Here is a 20925-nt window from a genome sequence, read left to right on the forward strand (position 1 = left end):
GACTCTCATGACTCAGACTTGCCAAATCTAACACCTAGGCACTATGGCACCATGTGCAATACACAAGGTGCTGCAACACATTGCAACAAAAGTAGTATAGACATTGCAACAGGTGTTGCAACATGTGTAGTATAGATGGCAATAAGATTAGTATAATAATGCAACAGCAACACTACCCTATGGCACTATGGCGCTGTGCACAATACACAGATACTCATGGTCACAGTTAATTCACAGTTACAAAGCAGTAAGATAGAAACTAAGATGTTTCAGAGCATAGGAGAGGGAGATACACTATAAGCATCAGCAACATCCAAGAAACACTGTGTGTCCTTCCACATATCAGCAAATGACCTTGTGAGCTGATGCTGAAGCCCTGCCTGATGCTTGGCATATGCATGACACCCATCAGAGAGAGCTTTGTCACCTGTTGCAATGGCACTAGCATGGCCCATCCACCAATTTGCATGCCACTCAAGAAACTGTAATGCACATTGCTTTTCTTCAAATAGTAGCCTAACCTCCTCTTCCCAGTGGTGTGTGTGTGCACATGCTTTGCACCACTCCACATGGATGGCTAATATGGAGTTAAGATTAGCACTAAAGTGAGGTTGATGAGGCTGCTAGAAGATGTTTACCCTCCTGAAAACCATCATCTCATTCCTTCTCTGTGATGTGATCACTGTACCTGTATAACTGCCAAATCCAAGAAACACAGTGCTGTCCCTCTCCACGCCAGAGGTCATAAGCATCTGTGAGTGCACTAATGTCCTTGTCCACAAGTGGGTGAAGCTTGTCCCTCCACCCAACTTGTCCAACCAGGGGGGTGAGAATGGTTAATGCTTGATATGCTACATGATACCTTGTAGCAGCAGTATTTATCTTGGTATCTAGGGCTTTGAGACAATTTTGTGCACAGGTGTTGGCTCCTTGACCATGTAAAAAACAATCCTTGAATTTGAGCATGTATGCATGAGATCAAAGACCCTGGTGCAGATCATTCAATGCATCGTGCACTTGACCCTCCCTGAGTCAAAGTTCAATCATTGCCAATTTCAGTGGACATGTGACTTTGCCACTAACTTGCAATGGGAGGAACAATGGGACATCCTTTGGGGAATGAGGTCGACTGGCAAACTCTGGCCACTCATCCCAGAGGGCACTGACACCAGGCATAAACAGGACTTGAAGTTTTTGCCATGCCTCAATTTGCCTCACCAGTGCATTGCTTCATTGTTGAACCCTGAGTTTGTGCATATCCATGACACACGATGCCAGCTCAGTGGCATCACACAGATGTTGTCTATGTTGCAGGAGTTAGATCAACAGATGTCCCACAGAGGGTGACTTACTGCTGATCCTCTAGGTCAATCCCAGTGCCAATGAGAACACTTGGGGTTACATCTGGATGTAGTAGGAGCTCACTCCCTCCCACTGTGAGTCAAAGTGTGGTTCAGTGGTGAAAACCAACCAAAACCAACACAAAAGACAAAAAGAGCAAGTGGTGGTGTGCCTATGTGGTACCTAGATGGTAGAACCTGTTCTTTGGGAGGGTTTTTGCAAGCTACAACACTCAAAGACAAGTGCTGAGGGTTGGGGGTGCTCCTGATGAAGAAGGAGCAGGAATATGAGAGAATGCGATAGGGTAGACTGCTGTCAGCCTACATAAGAATGGATGATGACTTAATTCAATGTCCTAAGCTGCACTGAGCTCAGGGTGGGCTTGGAGCAAAGTATATTGATGATAGACAAGGATAAGTGAAGTAGATGATAGTTAGACCCTTAATAAAGTCTCAACTATCAAAGCTGCTGAATGAATTACTGAGTGATGATAAAATGTGAGCAAGAGGGGCTCTCTGATGTCTTCTTTTTTTGCTATCTAAGTACAGTGATTTATATACAGTACAGGGGTGTTGCCCTTGGAAAACAAGGTGCAAACACTTGGTAAGTGATTGGTAACTGATGAGTAAGGAATGTAAGCAATGGGTAATTGTCTTGGAAAGCATTGGTAAGCATTGGTAAGGATTAGCAAGCCAAAAAGCAAAGAATCAGTAAGCAAAGTCAAAAGATTGGTAAGTATTGGCAATAGGTGAGTCAAAGACAGTCAGAATGTCAAAGTATGAGTCAAGTGATATCAGGAACTGGGAAAGCACACTGGAATCGCATTAGGGGAGGCTGTGCATATCACATCTCAAAGAGATTGCTGCTAGGCCAAGGTGGGATGACAGAGAGGCAGTGCTGATCTGATGCCAATATAGTACATCCAAAAGTGGACAGGGTGAGTCAGATGTCAACAGGGGTCAAGCTTTGGGGGTCTGGGGTGACAGGAGCATAGGGGATCACAACCTTCCCCCCTAAACCATCCTCTCAGTGAAGCAAATAAAAACTTCATGAACAAGGCTCTGTTGGAAGAGAGGATGAAGGGGGAGTGTCTTCTGCTGTATCTTGCAACAAGGAGGCAAGATGTGCATCATACTCATCATGGATGCGATCAGGGAGAGTGGGGAACAGTAGATTATACTGTAGCTGTTGCAATCTTGGAAGAATGATGGACAAGACTGGTATGAAGACATTGCAGGGAGCAGGGAGGAAGGACCCATATGCTTCTTGGACTGGAGAGACTGAAACGACCACATAAGACCTCTCCAAGTGAATGACAGACCTGAGGTGACCAAAGAACATCCTCCTAGAGGTCATACTGACAAAAAGAACATGCTGTCCAAGCTGGATGGGCTGAGAGGGCACAGACAAGGGTGGGATGTACCAGGATGCTTCAGGACAGAAGCTGGTAGGAACTCCTGGTTGGTATATGTAGCCATGGTCCCTAGCAAAGGGGACAAGTGAAATGATTGATGTAGAGGCAGCCATATCAGAAGAACTTAGTGAAATGAGTGTCTTTTGGAGGGAGTGCTGTAGAAATGTGTGGAGTGTGCAAATCCTTTCCAATTTTGGAAGGTAAGATCGCATGGCTGAGCACTACAAGTGAATGTGGGAATGGTCTCTGTATCTGCAGAAATGGCAGAGATATGTTGAAAACTGGAATGCCATACACAGGTGCTTAAGAATTTTAGCCAGCACTTATCTCACTCCCTTTCTTTTTCTCTGGCACTGATGACTTGTTCTTGTGCAAGGGGTGACTGCTGACATTCCTGGCTGTCCTTCTTTGCATGAGGGCTATGGTCTTCATCTCCATTCATCAGCTGTATCCATGTCCACCTCACCAAACACCTTTGGTGTGTGACACTGCAAGTGCATCAGCCTCAGCCTTCACCAATTGTAACAGATACTAGCTTGCATGATACCTGTGAAGGTACAGTATAGATGAATTGAAGGGAAACAAAAATTTGTTTGAGACTGTACATACCATCATTCTTCACTTCAAATGGATTAGGCTTGGTCAAGTTGGCTTCCCAGTCCTCTACCTGCTGCTTCCATAGAGCAAGTTGCTCAGGAAACTCGAGCTTGAGCCACCATGTTAATTCTTCAAAGTCACATTGATGATCATTGTGCTCAGGGATGGCCTCCTTTACCTTCCTAAGAATAGAAGTGCCTACAATGAATGGGAGGTAAATCAGTCCTCAGTGAATCAACAGAAATGGTAGTGAACCCAGTCCAATAAGCTTTTTCCAGTTCCAGTCACCAAAGTAGTCATCCAGTGTGTCTCGATGATGACCAGGGCCCATGGTCTTCATGCTTGAAGCAGCAGGTTAAGGTTTGCCCATCTACACTCAGGTCCTTCACCATCTGTCTGACCAACACCCTTGGTCCAATTGAAGGAGAAGGACCATTTGCATGAGGTGATGTGGGCAGGAAGGTGAAACTTGGGTATGAGAAATGTAACAGCCCAATCATGTAAGTTTGACTGTAAAGAAGGTGGCATCTGGTCCATCTGCTGATATAACTTCTTGTGCCACTGGCAGGCAATGTCATATGAAACTTTGAGGACAGTCACATCTGAGTGGTGTAGTGCAGATGCAAATGCATAGTCCATATTCACATATCTGTATGTTTTATGCTCATGAAATGATATCACATTGGATGTAAATGATACACACCTTTCACCATATTGTAGGTCAACTATCCCATTTTGGAGCCTCATGCCATGCCTGGCACAAACAACCATGCCAATGCCAGTTGCATCACAACCCTTCTTTGACTTCGCATCTGCCATATTCACTGCATTGTGATTTGAGCACATGCTTTTCTGGATTAAAATAAATGTTTGCAAGTGTGTTCAGTGGATGACTGCATACCTCTTGGATATCATGCCAGTGGTCACTTAAGTATCTCTTGAACATGGTGTCCTCCACAGAATATGCCCAGCCCTGACTGAGGCTCGGATTGTTCTCATTATTTGAGACTGCACAACATCTGAGGCAAAAGTTGGCATCAAGAGTGACAAAAAGTGTGTCAACATCTCTACATAACAATTTAGTCGAATATTGGAGTTAAGATATAGCTAACCTTTCTGGTGACCCCATCATGTTCTTCCTGGGTTGAGGGCACACTGCACATAACACTGCACATTTGCCTTCTTTTGTATTCAAAACACCAGCAGGATCATGTCCTTGTCCTGAACATTTGAGCATCTTGAGGTGGCACCATTGATGGACCATTCTCAAAAACTGTTTGTAATGAGCCTGACACGACTGAGCACAAACTTTACAACATGAACTGCAATGCACCTTAGGTGGATTTAATTCAGTATTATCTGAACAATGTGACAAGGCACTGTAAAACTTGTAACAAGAAAGCTTGGATTCTAATGACAGGAGATGAAAGTCTTCCAGGACTCAGAACATTGCTGCAGTGTGGGGCTTATCAGAAGTTGCAGGGAGCCAGAAAATGCACAGCAATTGTCATGTATATGAATCTGTGGTCTCACACCCACAGAAGGTAAGGCTGACAATGTGAATCCCATTCCTGTGCATAACAACAAACTCATCTTTCAGGACAGACTGGGGCCTGCAGCACCTTTTGCCAATAGGATGGCCCAACTGCACAATCAAGCCCAACTCCTTCAATGTTTTGCTTGTGAAGTATCTGCCATTCCACTCCTGTCAATAGTATAAGTATGATACTCTTCCAAGTGTATTACCACTTACCCTCACATGGTGCAATGGGTGATCTCCATGACAAGTCACTACACATTCTTGGCAGTACATGTCAACTCCAAGGCAATCATCACAGCAGAAGCAAGCCAGTCAAAGCTTGCAGTCAGGACAGATACCAGAAACACCACATCTACCTTCCAGCCTGAGTAGCTCTGATAAGTAGTCTTCATGGTCTAATTTTGACCACATGAGGAGCAGTAAGTCCTAATCAATACATCAGCCAAGTTGTGTCCAATCTCACAAAAAGTTCACTTACATATTCAGTTGTCTGTCTGGGCTCTGTACCCAAAATTCCAAGGTCAACACCAGATGGCAGTCTGCCCATACACTCAGGAATCTCTAGGCGATGGTATGCAACCCCAGGCTGCACAGCAGTAGGTTTGGGGACAGGGTTGGGAGTGGTGAATATGTGGGTAGTCAAATGGAGTGCACTGTGCATGTCCAACTAAATCTTGGTGTGGCAGTGGGTAGATGTGGATTCCATCTCCTCAGCCTTTCGTTTATGAATGGTAAAGCCAGGAATTTTTCAGAAACAAAGTGGGCCTGTAGGAGGTCGTGGCAGGGATGGCCCATTGCTGACATGTGATTCTTGTTGCATGAAAGTGACCTGTTGATAATGGTCAGTATGTAAGTACAGTGCAGGAGGGGCATAAACATACTGTCAACAAAAGTGAAAGTGTGTATGTTTCATCTCCTTGGCCTTTTGCTTGTGAAAAAAGATGAGGATATACAAATTTCCAATACCACTGAATCTCTCACTAAAATGATCAAATGAATAGCTGTATATATTGTTGGCAAATCCAAGTGCCACATTCCAAGAGCTTTTGAATGCTGGGGTAACATGTCACAAATTTCTTGGGCACGTGATAAGAACCTTATAATACATGTTAAGGGTGGCTGTTCACACTTCCATTATAAGCTCTGCCAATGCCACCCATGTGTCATTGAAAGATTGCCAAAAATGGGTATTTGTACATAATATTTTACACATTTGCACTATATCTTAGATAAAATATCACATATTTGCTATAATCTAGCCAAACCTGACCATTATGATGGCAAGTGGTCCATTACATGCTGCTTACAATGGGGGCACATGACAATGGACCAAATAAATTTGCAACACAGCAATCAACAAAGCCAACCAAAATGACCACAGATTATTCACATCACATTGTATATGGTCCTTCATATATACATTGATAGGTTGAAACTTGGGAGCCATGCATTTACAACACACCAAATACAACTTATGTAATCAAAGAAGTGGGCAGATCTATTAACCCTTTAGGTAGTTTGAGCACTCCCCCTAGTCTGTTTCACTGCCACAGGCAAGGGAGAGCTGTCGATGCCCCTTTTGTGAGTTTTGGGCTGTAAATTTAAGGCCATAAGCAAGATGCTCATTACATAATGGAACGGAATGCTCACCAATGACACCTCCTCCTTGGTAACATCCTGGGTGACATTGGACGCCACCAGAACCTTAGTATCAGTTGGAGAATTGCTGTCGTTGGAGTCATTGATAAGAATCTGAAATGTCTTGAGAGGGGTAAGTCAGTCATCTCATGCTCATGCAAACATCATTACACATACCATTATGGCTGGTTCCTTGTGCACATATGAAATAGAGAAACTGTGGAGTCCCATTTCATTCAGCAATATCAGCTTGATGCATTTATGCAGCATGATAAACAGTGACTCAATACCAGTAACAAAGGACAAGTAGGGAAGGGGGGTTGAAAGTAAGCTGAACGTGCAACTGCTGTAATAAATACCTGACCTATAGTAACATGCTTGTCATCTAGCCTTGGATTTAAAGTTAAAGGAATGTACATGTCAATCTTCAGGGTTAATCTTGACAATGGCGATGCAACAGGTGGTTGGACATCCTCAGGGTTTGCAGTATGTTGATCTTCAGGATTAAAGTTAAAACTTATAAGGCAAAATCCTGGCGAAATGGCAGGTGATCGGACATCATCAATTCATCCTCAGGGTTTTTCAGTGATGCTTCTTTCCTAATCACTCACCTCTGAAGAAGTTTGTGTAACATGGAGCACAAGCATTCCCCAGACTGCAGACTGTGGACTTTGGCAATGGCAAATTGCACACTGCACTTAGCATTTGGCACCTGAGGTTATGCAATCTGAGGACTAATTGAAGCCTGGAGATGGTGCTTAGATAGTGGACTGGTTATAAAATGAGAGAGCATGAGACTAGAATCACCTGCCATGCACTACAATGTCTTGGTGGGTAATCATAGGTGGGACCAAACCTGGCATTTACCATGGGTGGTGAGTCAGACTCTTCAACTGACTAATGCATACAGATAATGATGGAAAACTGCATCATTATAGTCCATATATCCTTTTTGGGAGGTCATCACCTCCACTCCCCATCGCCATCAAGTGTACTTCCATGGACAAGGCAAAACTTGTCATGCAAACATTGGATAGCATCTTACAACCAATACTACCTGAACCAACCATCCATGACTTGGTCACCTTCCTCAACAAGTTGCCAGCAGTTTGAGACCTCCTCAAAGACACAGGTGATAGTTTCTATGCAGTTGTTGTTGGAAACCCCCCCAGTGTTCATTGCACTGAGTAAGTGTCTCATACTACAAATTCTCCCTGACTAGCCACTCATGCAGGGAGCTCATTTCATTGGGCAAAATGGAAATGGACTGACACACTTCATGAGGCCTTAGTGTATATGGCAGTGAAGGGCATTGAGGATCAACTACCATGAGTGATGACAGTAGACGAAGTAGCTGAATCCACCAGTTAGTGTCATATACTATTCTCCCCACTGATGTTGTGCGCTTACCACAAATAGGCCTTCAAGATGCTGACATTGTGGCCCCTCGACTGACCCAATCCATGCCTTCTCAAGGGTGTGGACATTCTGTGAGTGGTGGGTGGATGATGTTGTCCTTTGTCAACATCCAACTTCTCACTTTGACCTCAGCTCCACCTCCAATTTGGCATGATTCTGGATCTTGTACAAGCCCAATTATATATGCACACATATGGAGTCTTAGGGGGATCACAGAAAGTCGCCACCACTACTCTGAAAATACAGCTACCTATATTCATGCCCAGGTGCTTGGTGCTCATGTGGCACAATATCTCACTGCTCATGGCTATATGTGTGAGGCTATTGACACTATTATATGTGCACGTAATGGCACATTAAGTGACCATGTATTTGCTCTTTGACTTTTGCAACATGGCCTTGCCATGGTGGAGGCTTTGTATTTGTGGTGTTTGATTCAGTTACAGTGATCCATCTTGTGCTGACTTTTGCTTGAACATTATTAGTTGTATACACAAATTAACAACTGATTTTTGCCTAAACATGTGCATGACTCTGCAAAATCTAACTATCAGACTGGGAATATGAAACAAAACAGCATGGAACACATGGGTATAAAGTCCTGAGATGTTCTTGAAGGTGCTGTCTAGTGTCTGAATTCTTCACACTACAGAATGTCTGGAGACTAAAGGGTATACATGCAAATGTGCTAATAGGTACAAAGCAAATACACAATTAGGATTAGTCATTTGTGTGTATGGTTATCTGCTGTAATAGGCATACATAGTAAATCTCCTATCACGATGACATGCTCTTACTGCTCTGACAACTTCAAATGGGGTGGATAGTCTTGGGACATTCTGGGAGGTGCTGTCTAGTGTCTGAATTCTTTGCACTACAGAATGTCTGGAGACTGAAGGGTATACATGCAAATGCACTAATAGGTACAAAGCAAATACACAATTAGGATTAGTCATTTGTGTGTATATGGTTATCTGCTGTAATAGGCATACATAGTAAATCTCCTATCACGATGACATGCTCTTACTGCTCTGACAACTTTAAATGGGGTGGATAGTCTTGGGACATTCTGGGAGGTGCTGTCTAGTGTCTGAATTCTTCGCACTACAGAATGTCTGGAGACTGAAGGGTATACATGCAAATGTGCTAATAGGTACAAAGCAAATACACAATTAGGATTAGTCATTTGTGTGTATATGGTTATCTGCTGTAATAGGCATACATAGTAAATCTCCTATCACAGTGACATGCTCTCACTATTCTGACAACTTCAGCATGGGGTGGCCAAAATTATACAAAACACAAGATCAAAAGGTTTTGGCTGCTCAGGCTTATCAAATGAAATACTATCAGAGGTATCAAATCTATTTCTCTTTATTCTGAAGGACGCTTAAGAGTTCTTTCCATTCAGAGGAGACTTCTTCATATGATCAGGTTTCTAACTAGTTGTCACAGTGAGTTACTTACTCTTATGAGTCTAGGGTGATCCATTTGGACACAGAACCATCCCCTGAACTGCTGTGCACACTCACTCCACTCCTCATATATTGTAATCCAACACCCTTCAGCAGTCCCAGTGAACAACAGGACACCGAACCATCCCTTGAACTGTTGTGCACACTCACTCCACTCCCCATATCCTATAACCTGACACCCTTCGGTGATCCTAGTGAACAATAGGACACAGAATCGTCCCCTAAGCTGCTGTGCACACTCACTCCACTCCCCATATCCTGTAACCTGAGACCCTTCAGCAATCCTAAGGAACAACAAGGATTTGGGCCCAGGCAGGTTGGAGGTACTCACCTGGAACAGTTTCATGCCTCATTGCACCCTGATAGGCAGTTTCATATCAATTCTTCATCATGCTCTGGGCCAGATTCCATTGATCAGATCAACCACTCGCTGAAGGCAATAATAGGGAACTCCTGTCACTCATTTATGGACAACCTATGCCAAAACTACGTCAATAGTGAAGATTATTCAAAAATTTGGGCTGTTCTGTCTAAGGTGGATGGCTTGGAGTCACAAGTGCATACATTGAAATGGAAACACTGGGATGACCTGAATGATCCTACCAAGGAAATGTATGATCATATTCACTTAGTATCACAAATTCTGGAGGTCCTCTTGATGAATGCTATGGAAGGTGCAGATGTAGCTGGGATGCATACAAGAGGTATTTTATTGTTCCAGAACTACCCACTAGACACTCTGTAGTACTACAGAATGAAGTGGTTCTCTCACTATCCAAATGCGCTGACCTTGCACTTGCCACAGTTTTGAGAATGACTTGTGGTATTTGATAATTGAAGATCTCCAATTTATCTGAATCGCCATCACTGTCTTCACTCTTGTGCTTTTCTCCTACATGCTGGTCACATAGTTACTCAGTGGCCATTCTGTGAATCTGATGCATTCTGTAGTGGCCAAGATCTGTACATGAGATACATGGATGCATTGTACGAAGACATGTCAATGTGCTATGTGAGCATGAAGACAGATTACTGTCATTGCCTTCACTCTCGCTCAGTGGCCATTCCACAAATCCGAGGCTTTCTGCAGTCACCGAGATCTGTAACATAAGATACATTGATATATTACACAGAAGACTTGCCAACACATACCTTTTAGGATCTGCATTAATTTTTCATTTTGAATGCAGTGGCCTAGATCCCTAATCAATGTAGATCACCTAGTGTAAGATAAGATGTGTTGACACACTCCTTGTTGAATGCAACAAATGTATCAGCATGTTCTGCATCAATGCATTAAGTATAAAATGTTTTGTTTATATGCCTCACCTTGTCTCGACTCTCTGTCCATTGCATTATAACTGTCAGCTGCCAGTAAGTTTGATTTTGTTGTGTGGTACACATTAGGGTTAGTGACTGGCATCACATTGTAGACATGCCAAGGAAGGAATGGACAACCCCCAAGCAGAAGAAGTTTTTGCAGGACGAGTTAGTGCAGTACTTGAGTATGAGCACCAAGGAATACTCACAATACTGGCCAACTGTCTTCAAACAATGGTCGCAACTCTGGCCTGAGAGGGCTGTTGCATTCCTGGACCTCCCACTGGACATATCATTGACTCTTGAGCAGGACAAGATCCTTGGAGATGCTGTCACCAAGCACCAACAGGTCCACGATATCACATTACTTCATGGAAGAGCTCACTGAATTTCATGCAGCAATTATGACAGTGGTTGCACTGGCACATGGGAGCTGGGAAAAATCGGGCTGCAAACAGGAAGACATTGACCATTATCAACAGCTTGATGAAAGCTAAAACTTGCATAAAAAAGCTGCTGGAAATTTATTCAAAAATGTACTATACCTCACAGGTCAAGCCCAACATCTCAACTGATAGTAACATTTCCAGTCTTCACAATCAGATCAACAAAAAGTTTAGGGTGGAACCTCAAGAGATCCGAGATGAAGTTATGTGCATCCATAATGAGCAACATACCAGTAGGAAGATGCCCCCTGGTGAGAGTGACAATGAAATCAGTGCTGATGTTGATGCTGAAACATGTAGAAGGTGGGAACACTGGCTGTGACACTGAGGACAGTTAGCACTCATTCCTCTTTCAGTAATATACAGCAGTGCATGCCAGCACTCACACAGATTCTCACCCATTTGTCACAAAAGACCAGTTGGTCCTTTTCAGTTCTGATAGGTGGGCCAGATCCAGCAGATGCTGAGGAGCAGTGTGTGGTTGCAAGGTGAGCAAAGTACTACTAATTGTGTTTTAGCTCACACAACAGTGTTCATAAAGCCTTCACATCAGGAAGAATAGATGTGGACTTAATTTTGCAGAGTCTTACTGTCACTTTGACTCCACTGTGGTGCAAGCATATGTGGAATTCCTTGACTCCAAGCTTTGTAAGTTTTTATTCTTTAGTTAGAAAAGCCACAATGCTGACTGGGAAGATGATAATGTACCTGTCATTGCAGCCTCCTCCATCAGCAAGAAAACAGGCCATGACAAGGGCAGTGACACAAACAATGGTGCTGATGTCATGAAGGGTGACAATGACAACAAGCCTGACAACCACAGGAACATGGATGATGAAGATGAAGATGATGCTAACATTGGTGAGGGTCAGGAAGGTAATGACACAGGCATTGGCAAGGACAACGAAGGGGATGATGTGGGCATTGGTGATGACCAGGAAGGTGATGATTCAGGCATCAATGATGACCAGGAGGTTGACAATGCTGGGCATTCAGACAAGTTGAGCAATGCTTCCACTCTCATATTTATATTCTCAACACTTTGGTATTTAAGTGTTGCAACTTCTCATGATGGTATGTCTGTTGCAACAACTCCACCCCAACTCATCACAGGTTCTGCTCTTGCAACATCATGTTATCCTATCGTCTCACCACTGCACATTCAGACCATGCATCCAAGTATTGCAAGCCCAGCCAAAACTCCAGCATATGTTGCAACACCTTCATGTGTTGCAATGCCCAGTTCCATCATGGGACTTCTGAGTGTTGCAATGCCTGAGCACACTCTTGTCCCTTCAGCAAGTATCCAGCCTTCTGGTATTTCCAATCATCTTTTATCTTCACAGGATTTCGGCTCTTTCAGTGTGGAACTGGATAGCATTCTCCAGGCCAACATGATGTCAATGTTTACACCACAGTGGAACTTCAATGGCCTACTCCTCATTAGCTCTAACCCTGCAACTGTCCATGCTATGAACCATTTAATGTCTCTTACTGGTAGTACTACCAATCCATATCTGGACTATTTCACAACGGCAGGGCAATATGAGCACTTGACACAAGACCTGCCTTTGTTACCTCCCACCCCATCTGATGACAGCTCTCCACCACCAGCCTCCAAGGCACTTTGGGACACTCCACTAGGCCATCCTAAATGCAAACCAGTCCCATCCTTGTGTGCCCAGTGAGACAACATGATAGGTGATGCAGATAAGGAGAACAGTTTGGCAGTGCATAGGGTGAAGAAGAAGTGGTCTGAACTCAAGGATGGTGTGGCAAGGAAGTCAAAGTAAGTCATGCAATTCAATTGGGATGCTATGTTTTGATGATAATTGTTCACGCCAGGAAAAGGAAGACAGTTCCTTAAGCTTTTTGTAATTCGTACTCTTCATCAAAATTGTCTTATCATCATGTATATGTCATACTTTTATGTGCAAATGTGCTTGAGCTATCCAACTGCATATGCCAGCAGATAAGCAATTAAGTTGTAATTAATATGGTGGTCACAAGGTGTTGCAACATATTGCAATGAAGGGCACTACAATGCATTATGATGAAAGTAGTATAGACATTGCAATGGGTGTTGCAACATTACAACACATTGCAACAAAAGGGGCAAGGGTGCTACAACACGTTGCAATGAAAGTAGTATAGACATTGCAATGAAAGGGGCAAGGGCACTACACACATTCCAATGAAAGTAGTATAGACATTGCAACGAGTGTTGCAACATGCTGCAACAAAATTAGTATGATTGTTGAAATGTTGACAAAATGTTGCAACACTCTTTGCAACAACCCTGTCACCATGAACAATGCAACACTACCTGATGGTAGTTACTGCTTTTCATTGGAAGAATGTTACACTAATCACTCAATAGGTATTAACCATTTCTTTTGTTAGATGTTTTCGGATACTTACTCGAGTGTCAACAGGGGATCAGCCTGTGGATGGTTGAGAAGGTATCGAAGGGGTTTGTTTAGAGTTTGAGTTTTTTTGACTGTTTGGGACAGGAAAAAAATATGTAATGGCAATGTGAAGTTATAGGACTTGCAATGACACCACACCAGGGTTCTTCTTAAGTACTACTTGTTTCCAGAGTGAAAGGTCTGTTTGATTCGAGGTAGAAAAGAGAATCCCCATACAGTACACTACATAGGCCATTTTATAGGCTAGAGAACAGGCATGAAATATGTCAGAGTACTGCTATGGGTAAAGTCAACATACAGTCGACAGCGTCGGACTGAGTCCTTACAGCTTCATACACCCTCCCTCATGACCCTTTAGTACTTCAGTTATGGAGGAGGCTCGGACCGCACAGTGTCTCCCACCCACCACATGGGTCCATGTCGTTATCAAGGTACAACCCACAAGGCTTTCACGTATAAAATTTTGGGCGACGGCCAAGTCGTTATTCATGGCTAATGATTATTACTGGGCTGCCATTGGAGAGATCACCCATGGTGCACAGGTGTACGGTGCAGGGGATTGGTACGTATCTAATTATCAACCAAAGAACTTGCTAATACTTGAATGTTAGTCCATACATCCGGTGCGGTGGTGGGACACCGCCTCTACCTCTCGCCATCCAGTGTAAGTCAGAGAGCGAGGCGAGAAAGGTCATAAATACTCTTCAATCACATGCGGATTCATTACCAGATGGTGCAGATCACTCCCAGTTCCTTGCTGCATTCGACAGTCCAGCCGTACGGACATTAGTCAGTGATGAAGCAAGTTTCTATGCAGTTGTTATTGGTTCGCCCCCTGGCATCCATCGCACAGCGTAAGTCTCTCTTCCTCTTCTTAGCTATTCAATTTACCTCATGCTTCATGTGTAGAGAACGCGCGTCGCGTGCAGAGAGGGGATTTAGTAGTCGTAAACGCAGGGAAACGCAGCCTTTTTGGATCGCCTTCGCTTTCTTGATCGTCAAAGGCAACACACAAGATATGCCACCTTTATTCACCTCCACTAGTGCCAATGCAAACACCACACAGGTCACAATCGATGCCTTGGGTGAACAACTGTCCCGCTCACTGAACACCTCGTCTTTCCATTCAGCGCCGACTTCTTCATCCTATACTGCCTCGTCTCGCACCTTCTCGCCTCGCACTTCCTTGTCTCGTCCATCTATTTCCAGCTCTCCCTCGGTTTGCCAAGATTCCTCAGTTTCTTGGCCCACCTCTATTCCTGCCAGATCTGATTCATCGACGTATCCGGCTGAACCATCCCCCATCATCTATAGTCATATTCGCGATTTACGTGGCATAATTTCCAGCAACTACTATCCGACACCAACAACGTCCATTCGAAGGTCAGCCCGCCCACTCAGAGATCTCGCTGCTCGTTTTCTCGCCTCTCATGGGTATAGTGTAGAGATCGTTGATCTCATTATTGATGCTCAGAGACGTCATTCCAGTGAACAATTCATCTTGTTCCTGGCAGGGAGGGGCATGGCCATAAACGAAGCCAAATTTTTACTATTGCTCATTGAACATGTTGCAGGAACAAATGTCTAGATCTACGTAGTTACAAGCTACTACTCAGCTGTTCGTTCGATGTTTTGGCTCGCGCGACATTCTGTCATCGCGCTTTTGATACTTTGACTTCAACGTTTTTGGCTTATATAATACGAATTTTCACTTGCAAAAATCGACAAAGTCAGTTCAGGCAAAACGGAAAGGCGAAAAACGAAAATCGCAAAACCGCAAAGTGAAAAACGCGAAGTGAAAAAACGAAAAAGTGCAAGGTGCAAAACCGCAAAGTGAAAAATACGAAGTGAAAAAATGAAAAATGCTAAGTGCAAAACCGCGAAGTGAAAAATGAAAAAATGCTAAGTGGAAATTGCCAAATGAAGAAAGACTTTGGACAAAAAGTGAAATGACTTTTGAGAAAAATGAAAAATGAAGCGCGACCGTCTTGCTTTCCATATCCATGCATATATTGGCGAGCCGTTCAATGTCATCGGTGACCGTGAGACAATGTTGATAGGTGTAGTTGCTCGACAGCCTCGACTTGACAGCGGCCAGCCGATTTGGCAATACATTCTCGGGTGTGAATGATGAATCGCGAGGACTAGTCCCCGTTCGGTCAGCGCTTTGGTCAGTTTATGAAGCGAATTTTCTCATTTTACTTACGCAGAAGGAGTATAACACCATAACTATCCTGTACGAGCAATGTAAAGTTGGACCCTAGACTAAGAGAGAAAGGTGACATACGGAGAAGTGACGAGCGAGAGAAAGTTATGGTCAATTGCGTCGACTACAACCGAGGCAAGTAACATCGCTATGCCCAAAATTGTACGCAGTTAGTTCTCTTGAGACTCGGGCATGACACGTTTATGGACATACCACACATACTGTCAGCAAAGTAATGGTGTTTGACATTTCATTCATCGCGAGAATAGGAAGAGCCACACTTACGGGATATAGAACAACGCACCATCTCTAATCAACATTAGTGTGGTTGGCTGGAGGCTCTTAATCTCTTCTTTTATATTGGAGATCGTGAGATCTCTGAAACTCTTAAGTCGCCACCTCATGCTTGAGAAGAGCAGATGTAGCGTGAATCCAAAGAGTGTTGCTACAGTCAAACACTGTGAGATCTCTAATGGGCCATAGATAGGGAAATGACCAACTCGCAACCAGAATTGCTATGGTCCTTCTGGTTCATCAGTCACACATACTAAGTGGCATGACTAAGAATTCCTACCAGCTCGGGAGCACCAATGCATCACCTGGATTCTCACTAAGCATGCAGCCCGGCCAAGGAACTCCTGCGGGTGGTTCGACAACTTTCTCCTGAATCCATATAGCCACCAAGATGCCTATAACCAGTTCAACCTAGAGGTCGCAGGGGTTATCCCGTGAGTTTGCATGTGGGAGCCCCAGTTGCAAGGTATGACGAACCAAAAATTCAACTGTGACAGTTGGCGGGGATCAGTAGGAACATGTACATAGGACGAATCATCTCTCACCGATGACCAGAGTGGCAAGGAAGAATTGGTATTTTTGGAGTCCTTCTATCCCATAGAATATTCGGAACAAAACGTTCAGACGCATTGCCAGGATAACGTTGACAAGTGTTGTGTACAGTATTTCACCACCGCTAGACATGAGGGCTTGTGAGTGAATTATGCAGAAAGATGCCTCAGCGCTTACAAAATGGTGTAGTAATAGAAGCCCTTGCAACTATAGATGAAAAGTGTCAGTGTCAGCGGTACAAAATTAACTCATATAAATGCCTACAACTAGGATAACATCAGCCAATGAGAAACAAAAAGCTTGACCATTTTCTTACAGGTATAGAGAAGCCCTGGTGGTTGTAAACTGGAATGCCGTTGAATAGTAGGACAAACGAGGAAGAAAATGCCATACCAGCGAAAAACGCGCTGTGCGAGTTATAAGTATGAGGTAGCTGCTAGGATCGGGTGACTTACACGAGGTAAAAAATAGCGTAGTAACGACCGAATATGAAGAGGCCTTGAACCAGCATGCGACGCAGTCTGCGGTGCCAGCAAACAAACGTCTCATCTGTGTTGTGGTAATACCGCCAGATGAATGGAATCTGTGGAAGATGCTACTTCAGCACGCGAAGGTTGCCGATTAGGACGTAATGTGGCAGACCTCTTTGTCGAGGTTAGTTAAGATGTCATGGACAAGGAACGCTATGCAAGATACTGCGTCAGAGGAGAAGTGAGTACTAGTCGATCGGGTGAGGACCAGTTTCATTACGCGTAACATAATTGACAAGACGAATCTGGTAGAGGCCGGTGTACAGTGCTTGAAGTTCTTCTTCCCATACGGTGGTCATGGTGTGCGAGGTGGGGACTTGTGGTCAATGCAGAGTGATCAAAATTAATTTATGTAAAGTCTGTCGAGAATACTTACTACATACCTGTTGAGACAAGGCGGTCCCACATGGGCGGAGATTTTCGACTGTCCACTGATCGTGACAGTCGACGTGGAATAACCTTATGAGACATGTTAATACACAGGACAAGCCGGAGCACGCGTTACAGCAATCCACCTCCGATACTTTCTTTATCTTGTCTTTGATATAAAAGTCAAAGTACTGCAGTTTTCATGCCAGAAACTCCGTGGTATCCAAGACAAACTGCTGACGAAGTCTCCCCCCCGACGGCGACGCATCGATGCGTCCTGGCAGTATCATTCAAGCCGTTATTGCATCCGAATCTATTAATCTGAAAGATCTGACAGGTCAGGTCAGGCCATTTGTAAAACCAAACCAAACCAGAATACTGGGGATGGAAATTCAGGAGAAATGTCAAGCTACCCAAGTCGAGTCGGTCGCGATGGTAAGTTGCTCTTGGCAGGGAAGCTTCAGGCCATGGTTGCACGAAACGAATCCAAAGTAGGAACCCGCAACCCCTCTTCAGGGAAGGCGGTTACGCTGGAGAATGCACGGAGAAGTCAGCCGTTCTCCAAGTCAGAGCACTCCATTCGAACAGCATACAGTGAGTACCTTCTGTGGCCCGATCTCATAAGCAGTTAGCAGTGTTATGTCTTGTGCTCACTCTGCGACTGCGGGAGCTGCCCCTGCTACTGTCCTCCACGAAATGTACACATTATACACTAGGCAAGCCCATCCACAACCGCATGCAGATTTCAGTCGACTCAGGCAGTGTTCACTGCATCAGGAAATTAACACTTTACTATTTTTGACCTTTTTGTGACTCTTTTTGACTTTTTTGTGACTATTGTGACTATTTGTGACTTTTTGGGAAGGAACCTACTATCTGTACTTTTTTTTTTGACCATATACAGCATTTTGAAGAATGAGAAGAGAACAGAATCTATTGAGACAACTAAGTGATGATATATCTAAGCCAAGAAGACTAGAAAATGTCTGAAAATTCAGAGATATTGAGCCATTGGTGTGATGCACACTGTCTGAGAGAAAAATCACAATATCTCTTTGGAACCTCCATCAATTTGAATGTATGTGGTATCTACTGAAAGCTATGAATTAGGTGGTTTGAACAAGACAAAAATCAGCAAGAAAAGTGCAGCCATGCCTGCAGGATGTGGGTAATGATAGTAGATTCCTTCCCAAAAAGTCACATTAGTCACAAAAAGTCAAAAATAGTAAAGTGTTATTTTCCTGATGTGAGTGTCAGAGTTCGCTTTGATTATGTAATGGGCTAGCATGCCTTGCTACGGATACAGACCAGGAACAGCGGTAAGTACATATGAAAAATGAAGAGTTAGAACTACACAGATGCCCCGTCTTCCCAATCCTCATCCATATTCATCTCGACTGCAGGTGTACCCCGCCCACCGCTTTCCATCAGCGCAGGTAAACCGCCATGCCTGGCTCCGTTCTGAAGAACTGGCTCTCCCACAAGCCCGATACGACAGCCAATATCATCCCACTTCGCCGAGCTTCTGAAAAACCGTCGTGGGGGAGCGGTCTTCCTAGCGTCAACGTCAAGGTAGCGATTCGTGATAATGCTCATTCGTTTTCTAGGCCGTTTCTGTGATGAAGCATCCGAGTCATATCTGTCGTCGTCAGACTGATCTGATGCAGCGGCCTCTTGCATCCTGTACACATAGCGTGCATGCTCTGCAACGACAAGTTAGCCACAGTACCTTTCCCCTCAAATGCAACGTACGCGTTAGTCGACGATCCAGGTCATCCATCACACCATCCTCATCCCTGCCAGCGTCGACCTCCAAGCCGAGATGCTTACCAACAGATTCCCTCGGTACTTCGTGCATCCCAACGGATGGGGCGCATGGAATCTCTGATAGCTGTTGCAATGCATTATGCCTGACTTTGTCCAACGACCCGTCTTTCACGTTCAAGTCATCCATGTTGTTCTCCGGGACTTCCAGGCGGTAGCGTGGCCCAAACCATTCGAAGTACTCGTTCCAGGGTAAATTGGGATCTATCTCTTTTTCGATGCCCAGCGCACAGGCAGTTTCGTACGTCCATGTACGTGCAACGTTTTTGACCGTGTAGCCACCACCACCGAAAAGAATAAGAGGAACATTAAACTGTCGCAGGAATTGAACACAACTAGCATGACCATGCATCGTTATATTGAAGCAGCCCAGTTTGTCTCCAGCTAAGGAATCCGCACCACACTGCAATGCGACTGCACTCGGTCGATAAACATCCATGATCTTGGACACGACCTAAAGACAGGATAAGACGCATCATGTATACGAGGTGAAAAGGCTCACGGGTTCGAAGACGCTTTTGAAAGCCTCGTCCGTGATTCCATCTTTCAGTGGCACGTTGATTGTATAATTCCGCCCCTTGTCCTTCCCTTTGTCTTCCTGGGTACCTGTTCCCGGAAAGTATTCTCCAAATTTATGAAATGAGCATGTCATAACCCGATCAGTTGTGTAAAACGCTTCCTCTACGCCGTCTCCATGGTGGCAATCGATATCAATGTATAACACGCGGGGATAGGACCGCAACAACTCCAGTATCCCTAGTACGATGTCGTTGATATAGCAAAAACCTGAGGCTTCGCGCTTCTTGGCATGGTGTAACCCCCCAGCCCAATTTATAGCGATGTCAGATGCTCCGGAAGAAATGCTTTGAGCGGCAGCTGGGACTTCGGTAAGACAAGTAATTGGCTCCAGATGCAAGTGCGAACCTATTGAGCCACCAGCCGATATTGAGCAGAATTCGAAGACGCCCTCAAACGCCGGATTGTCTTCGCCTACCAAAACTAAGCACGTGCCATCAGTTAGGACAAGGTCAATCTGGACATGGAGGAACAACTCACAGCGTGTCCCATGGAATGTAAGTTCCTCTGCAGTTTCGGGCACAACACGGTTCAAGAAGTGGATATACTCGTCCGTATGGAACGCGGTCATGGATTCTGGGGTAGCGCGTTTTGGGCGCTGGACAGTGACAGACCATTGGCATATGAAACCAGTGTTTGAGACCCGACATACTCACTAAAACCTGCATCTTCCCGAGCATTCCGTAGGCAGAAACAAGGTCGTGAGTGATCCGTATCCTGTGAGGCTTCATTGGATGGCCGAGGCCATATGTAAACGCGCCGACGTCAGCTACCCGTAGTCAGTACTAGACACTGGAGTAATTTTATACTGTACACACACCGTCGTAGTAATATGTCACTCGCCTTTTGGACATCACAGCGTCAGACCCAGATCAAAGATAAACTGAAAGATCCAAAGGCAAGAACCCGTACGAGTGTGGAGAATGGCTTGTACGTACACTGGTGAACTAATCTG

General features: G+C 44.4%; 8 protein-coding genes across 8 annotated transcripts; 2 read left to right on the forward strand and 6 right to left on the reverse strand.

Moving 5' to 3' along the window:
- Positions 1 to 332: 332 nt before the first annotated feature.
- Positions 333 to 575, reverse strand: F5J12DRAFT_684953 (uncharacterized protein; the record flags this gene model as incomplete). Its single annotated transcript, XM_051740296.1, has 1 exon — positions 333 to 575. A coding segment is annotated over one exon (243 nt), but the record flags the coding sequence as incomplete, so codon positions are not given.
- Positions 576 to 3267: 2692 nt separating this feature from the next.
- F5J12DRAFT_895071 (uncharacterized protein) lies at positions 3268 to 3683 on the reverse strand (the record flags this gene model as incomplete). The annotated part of the gene is made up of 3 exons (XM_051747801.1): positions 3268 to 3302; positions 3365 to 3550; positions 3608 to 3683. The coding sequence occupies 3 exons, from the start codon at positions 3681 to 3683 to the stop codon at positions 3268 to 3270; spliced, it is 297 nt and encodes a 98-aa protein (XP_051597706.1).
- A 5-nt stretch (positions 3684 to 3688) lies between these two features.
- Positions 3689 to 5553, reverse strand: F5J12DRAFT_784599 (uncharacterized protein; the record flags this gene model as incomplete). The annotated part of the gene is made up of 9 exons (XM_051743074.1): positions 3689 to 4001; positions 4056 to 4204; positions 4254 to 4371; positions 4465 to 4640; positions 4686 to 4711; positions 4892 to 5057; positions 5106 to 5143; positions 5249 to 5318; positions 5371 to 5553. The coding sequence occupies 9 exons, from the start codon at positions 5551 to 5553 to the stop codon at positions 3689 to 3691; spliced, it is 1239 nt and encodes a 412-aa protein (XP_051597707.1).
- Positions 5554 to 9339: 3786 nt separating this feature from the next.
- F5J12DRAFT_784600 (uncharacterized protein) lies at positions 9340 to 9770 on the reverse strand (the record flags this gene model as incomplete). Its single annotated transcript, XM_051743075.1, has 3 exons — positions 9340 to 9387; positions 9417 to 9589; positions 9668 to 9770. 3 exons carry the CDS (start codon positions 9768 to 9770, stop codon positions 9340 to 9342), a joined length of 324 nt encoding a protein of 107 aa, XP_051597708.1.
- A 1089-nt stretch (positions 9771 to 10859) lies between these two features.
- Positions 10860 to 13057, forward strand: F5J12DRAFT_895072 (uncharacterized protein; the record flags this gene model as incomplete). The annotated part of the gene is made up of 7 exons (XM_051747802.1): positions 10860 to 11093; positions 11156 to 11493; positions 11547 to 11678; positions 11732 to 11838; positions 11911 to 12874; positions 12929 to 12979; positions 13036 to 13057. 7 exons carry the CDS (start codon positions 10860 to 10862, stop codon positions 13055 to 13057), a joined length of 1848 nt encoding a protein of 615 aa, XP_051597709.1.
- Positions 13058 to 13987: 930 nt separating this feature from the next.
- F5J12DRAFT_895073 (uncharacterized protein) lies at positions 13988 to 15207 on the forward strand (the record flags this gene model as incomplete). The annotated part of the gene is made up of 3 exons (XM_051747803.1): positions 13988 to 14181; positions 14231 to 14473; positions 14529 to 15207. The coding sequence occupies 3 exons, from the start codon at positions 13988 to 13990 to the stop codon at positions 15205 to 15207; spliced, it is 1116 nt and encodes a 371-aa protein (XP_051597710.1).
- Positions 15208 to 15214: 7 nt separating this feature from the next.
- On the reverse strand, positions 15215 to 17672 carry F5J12DRAFT_951863 (uncharacterized protein; the record flags this gene model as incomplete). The annotated part of the gene is made up of 13 exons (XM_051749816.1): positions 15215 to 15763; positions 15826 to 15853; positions 15907 to 15973; positions 16039 to 16046; positions 16111 to 16270; positions 16437 to 16530; positions 16597 to 16607; positions 16665 to 16795; positions 16849 to 16878; positions 17127 to 17254; positions 17314 to 17366; positions 17422 to 17517; positions 17585 to 17672. 13 exons carry the CDS (start codon positions 17670 to 17672, stop codon positions 15650 to 15652), a joined length of 1008 nt encoding a protein of 335 aa, XP_051597711.1. The 3' UTR covers positions 15215 to 15649.
- Positions 17673 to 18809: 1137 nt separating this feature from the next.
- On the reverse strand, positions 18810 to 20918 carry F5J12DRAFT_846950 (uncharacterized protein). Its single transcript, XM_051746367.1, has 7 exons — positions 20791 to 20918; positions 20627 to 20739; positions 20451 to 20568; positions 20319 to 20393; positions 19897 to 20270; positions 19323 to 19848; positions 18810 to 19273 (listed from the first exon to the last, which is right to left on the reverse strand). The coding sequence occupies exons 1-7, from the start codon at positions 20822 to 20824 to the stop codon at positions 18921 to 18923; spliced, it is 1593 nt and encodes a 530-aa protein (XP_051597712.1). The 5' UTR covers positions 20825 to 20918; the 3' UTR covers positions 18810 to 18920.
- Positions 20919 to 20925: the final 7 nt, after the last annotated feature.

Source organism: Pisolithus orientalis (genome assembly GCF_024613125.1).
Source record: "Pisolithus orientalis strain OTSU chromosome Unknown F5J12scaffold_27, whole genome shotgun sequence".
Classification (NCBI taxonomy): domain Eukaryota; kingdom Fungi; phylum Basidiomycota; class Agaricomycetes; order Boletales; family Pisolithaceae; genus Pisolithus; species Pisolithus orientalis.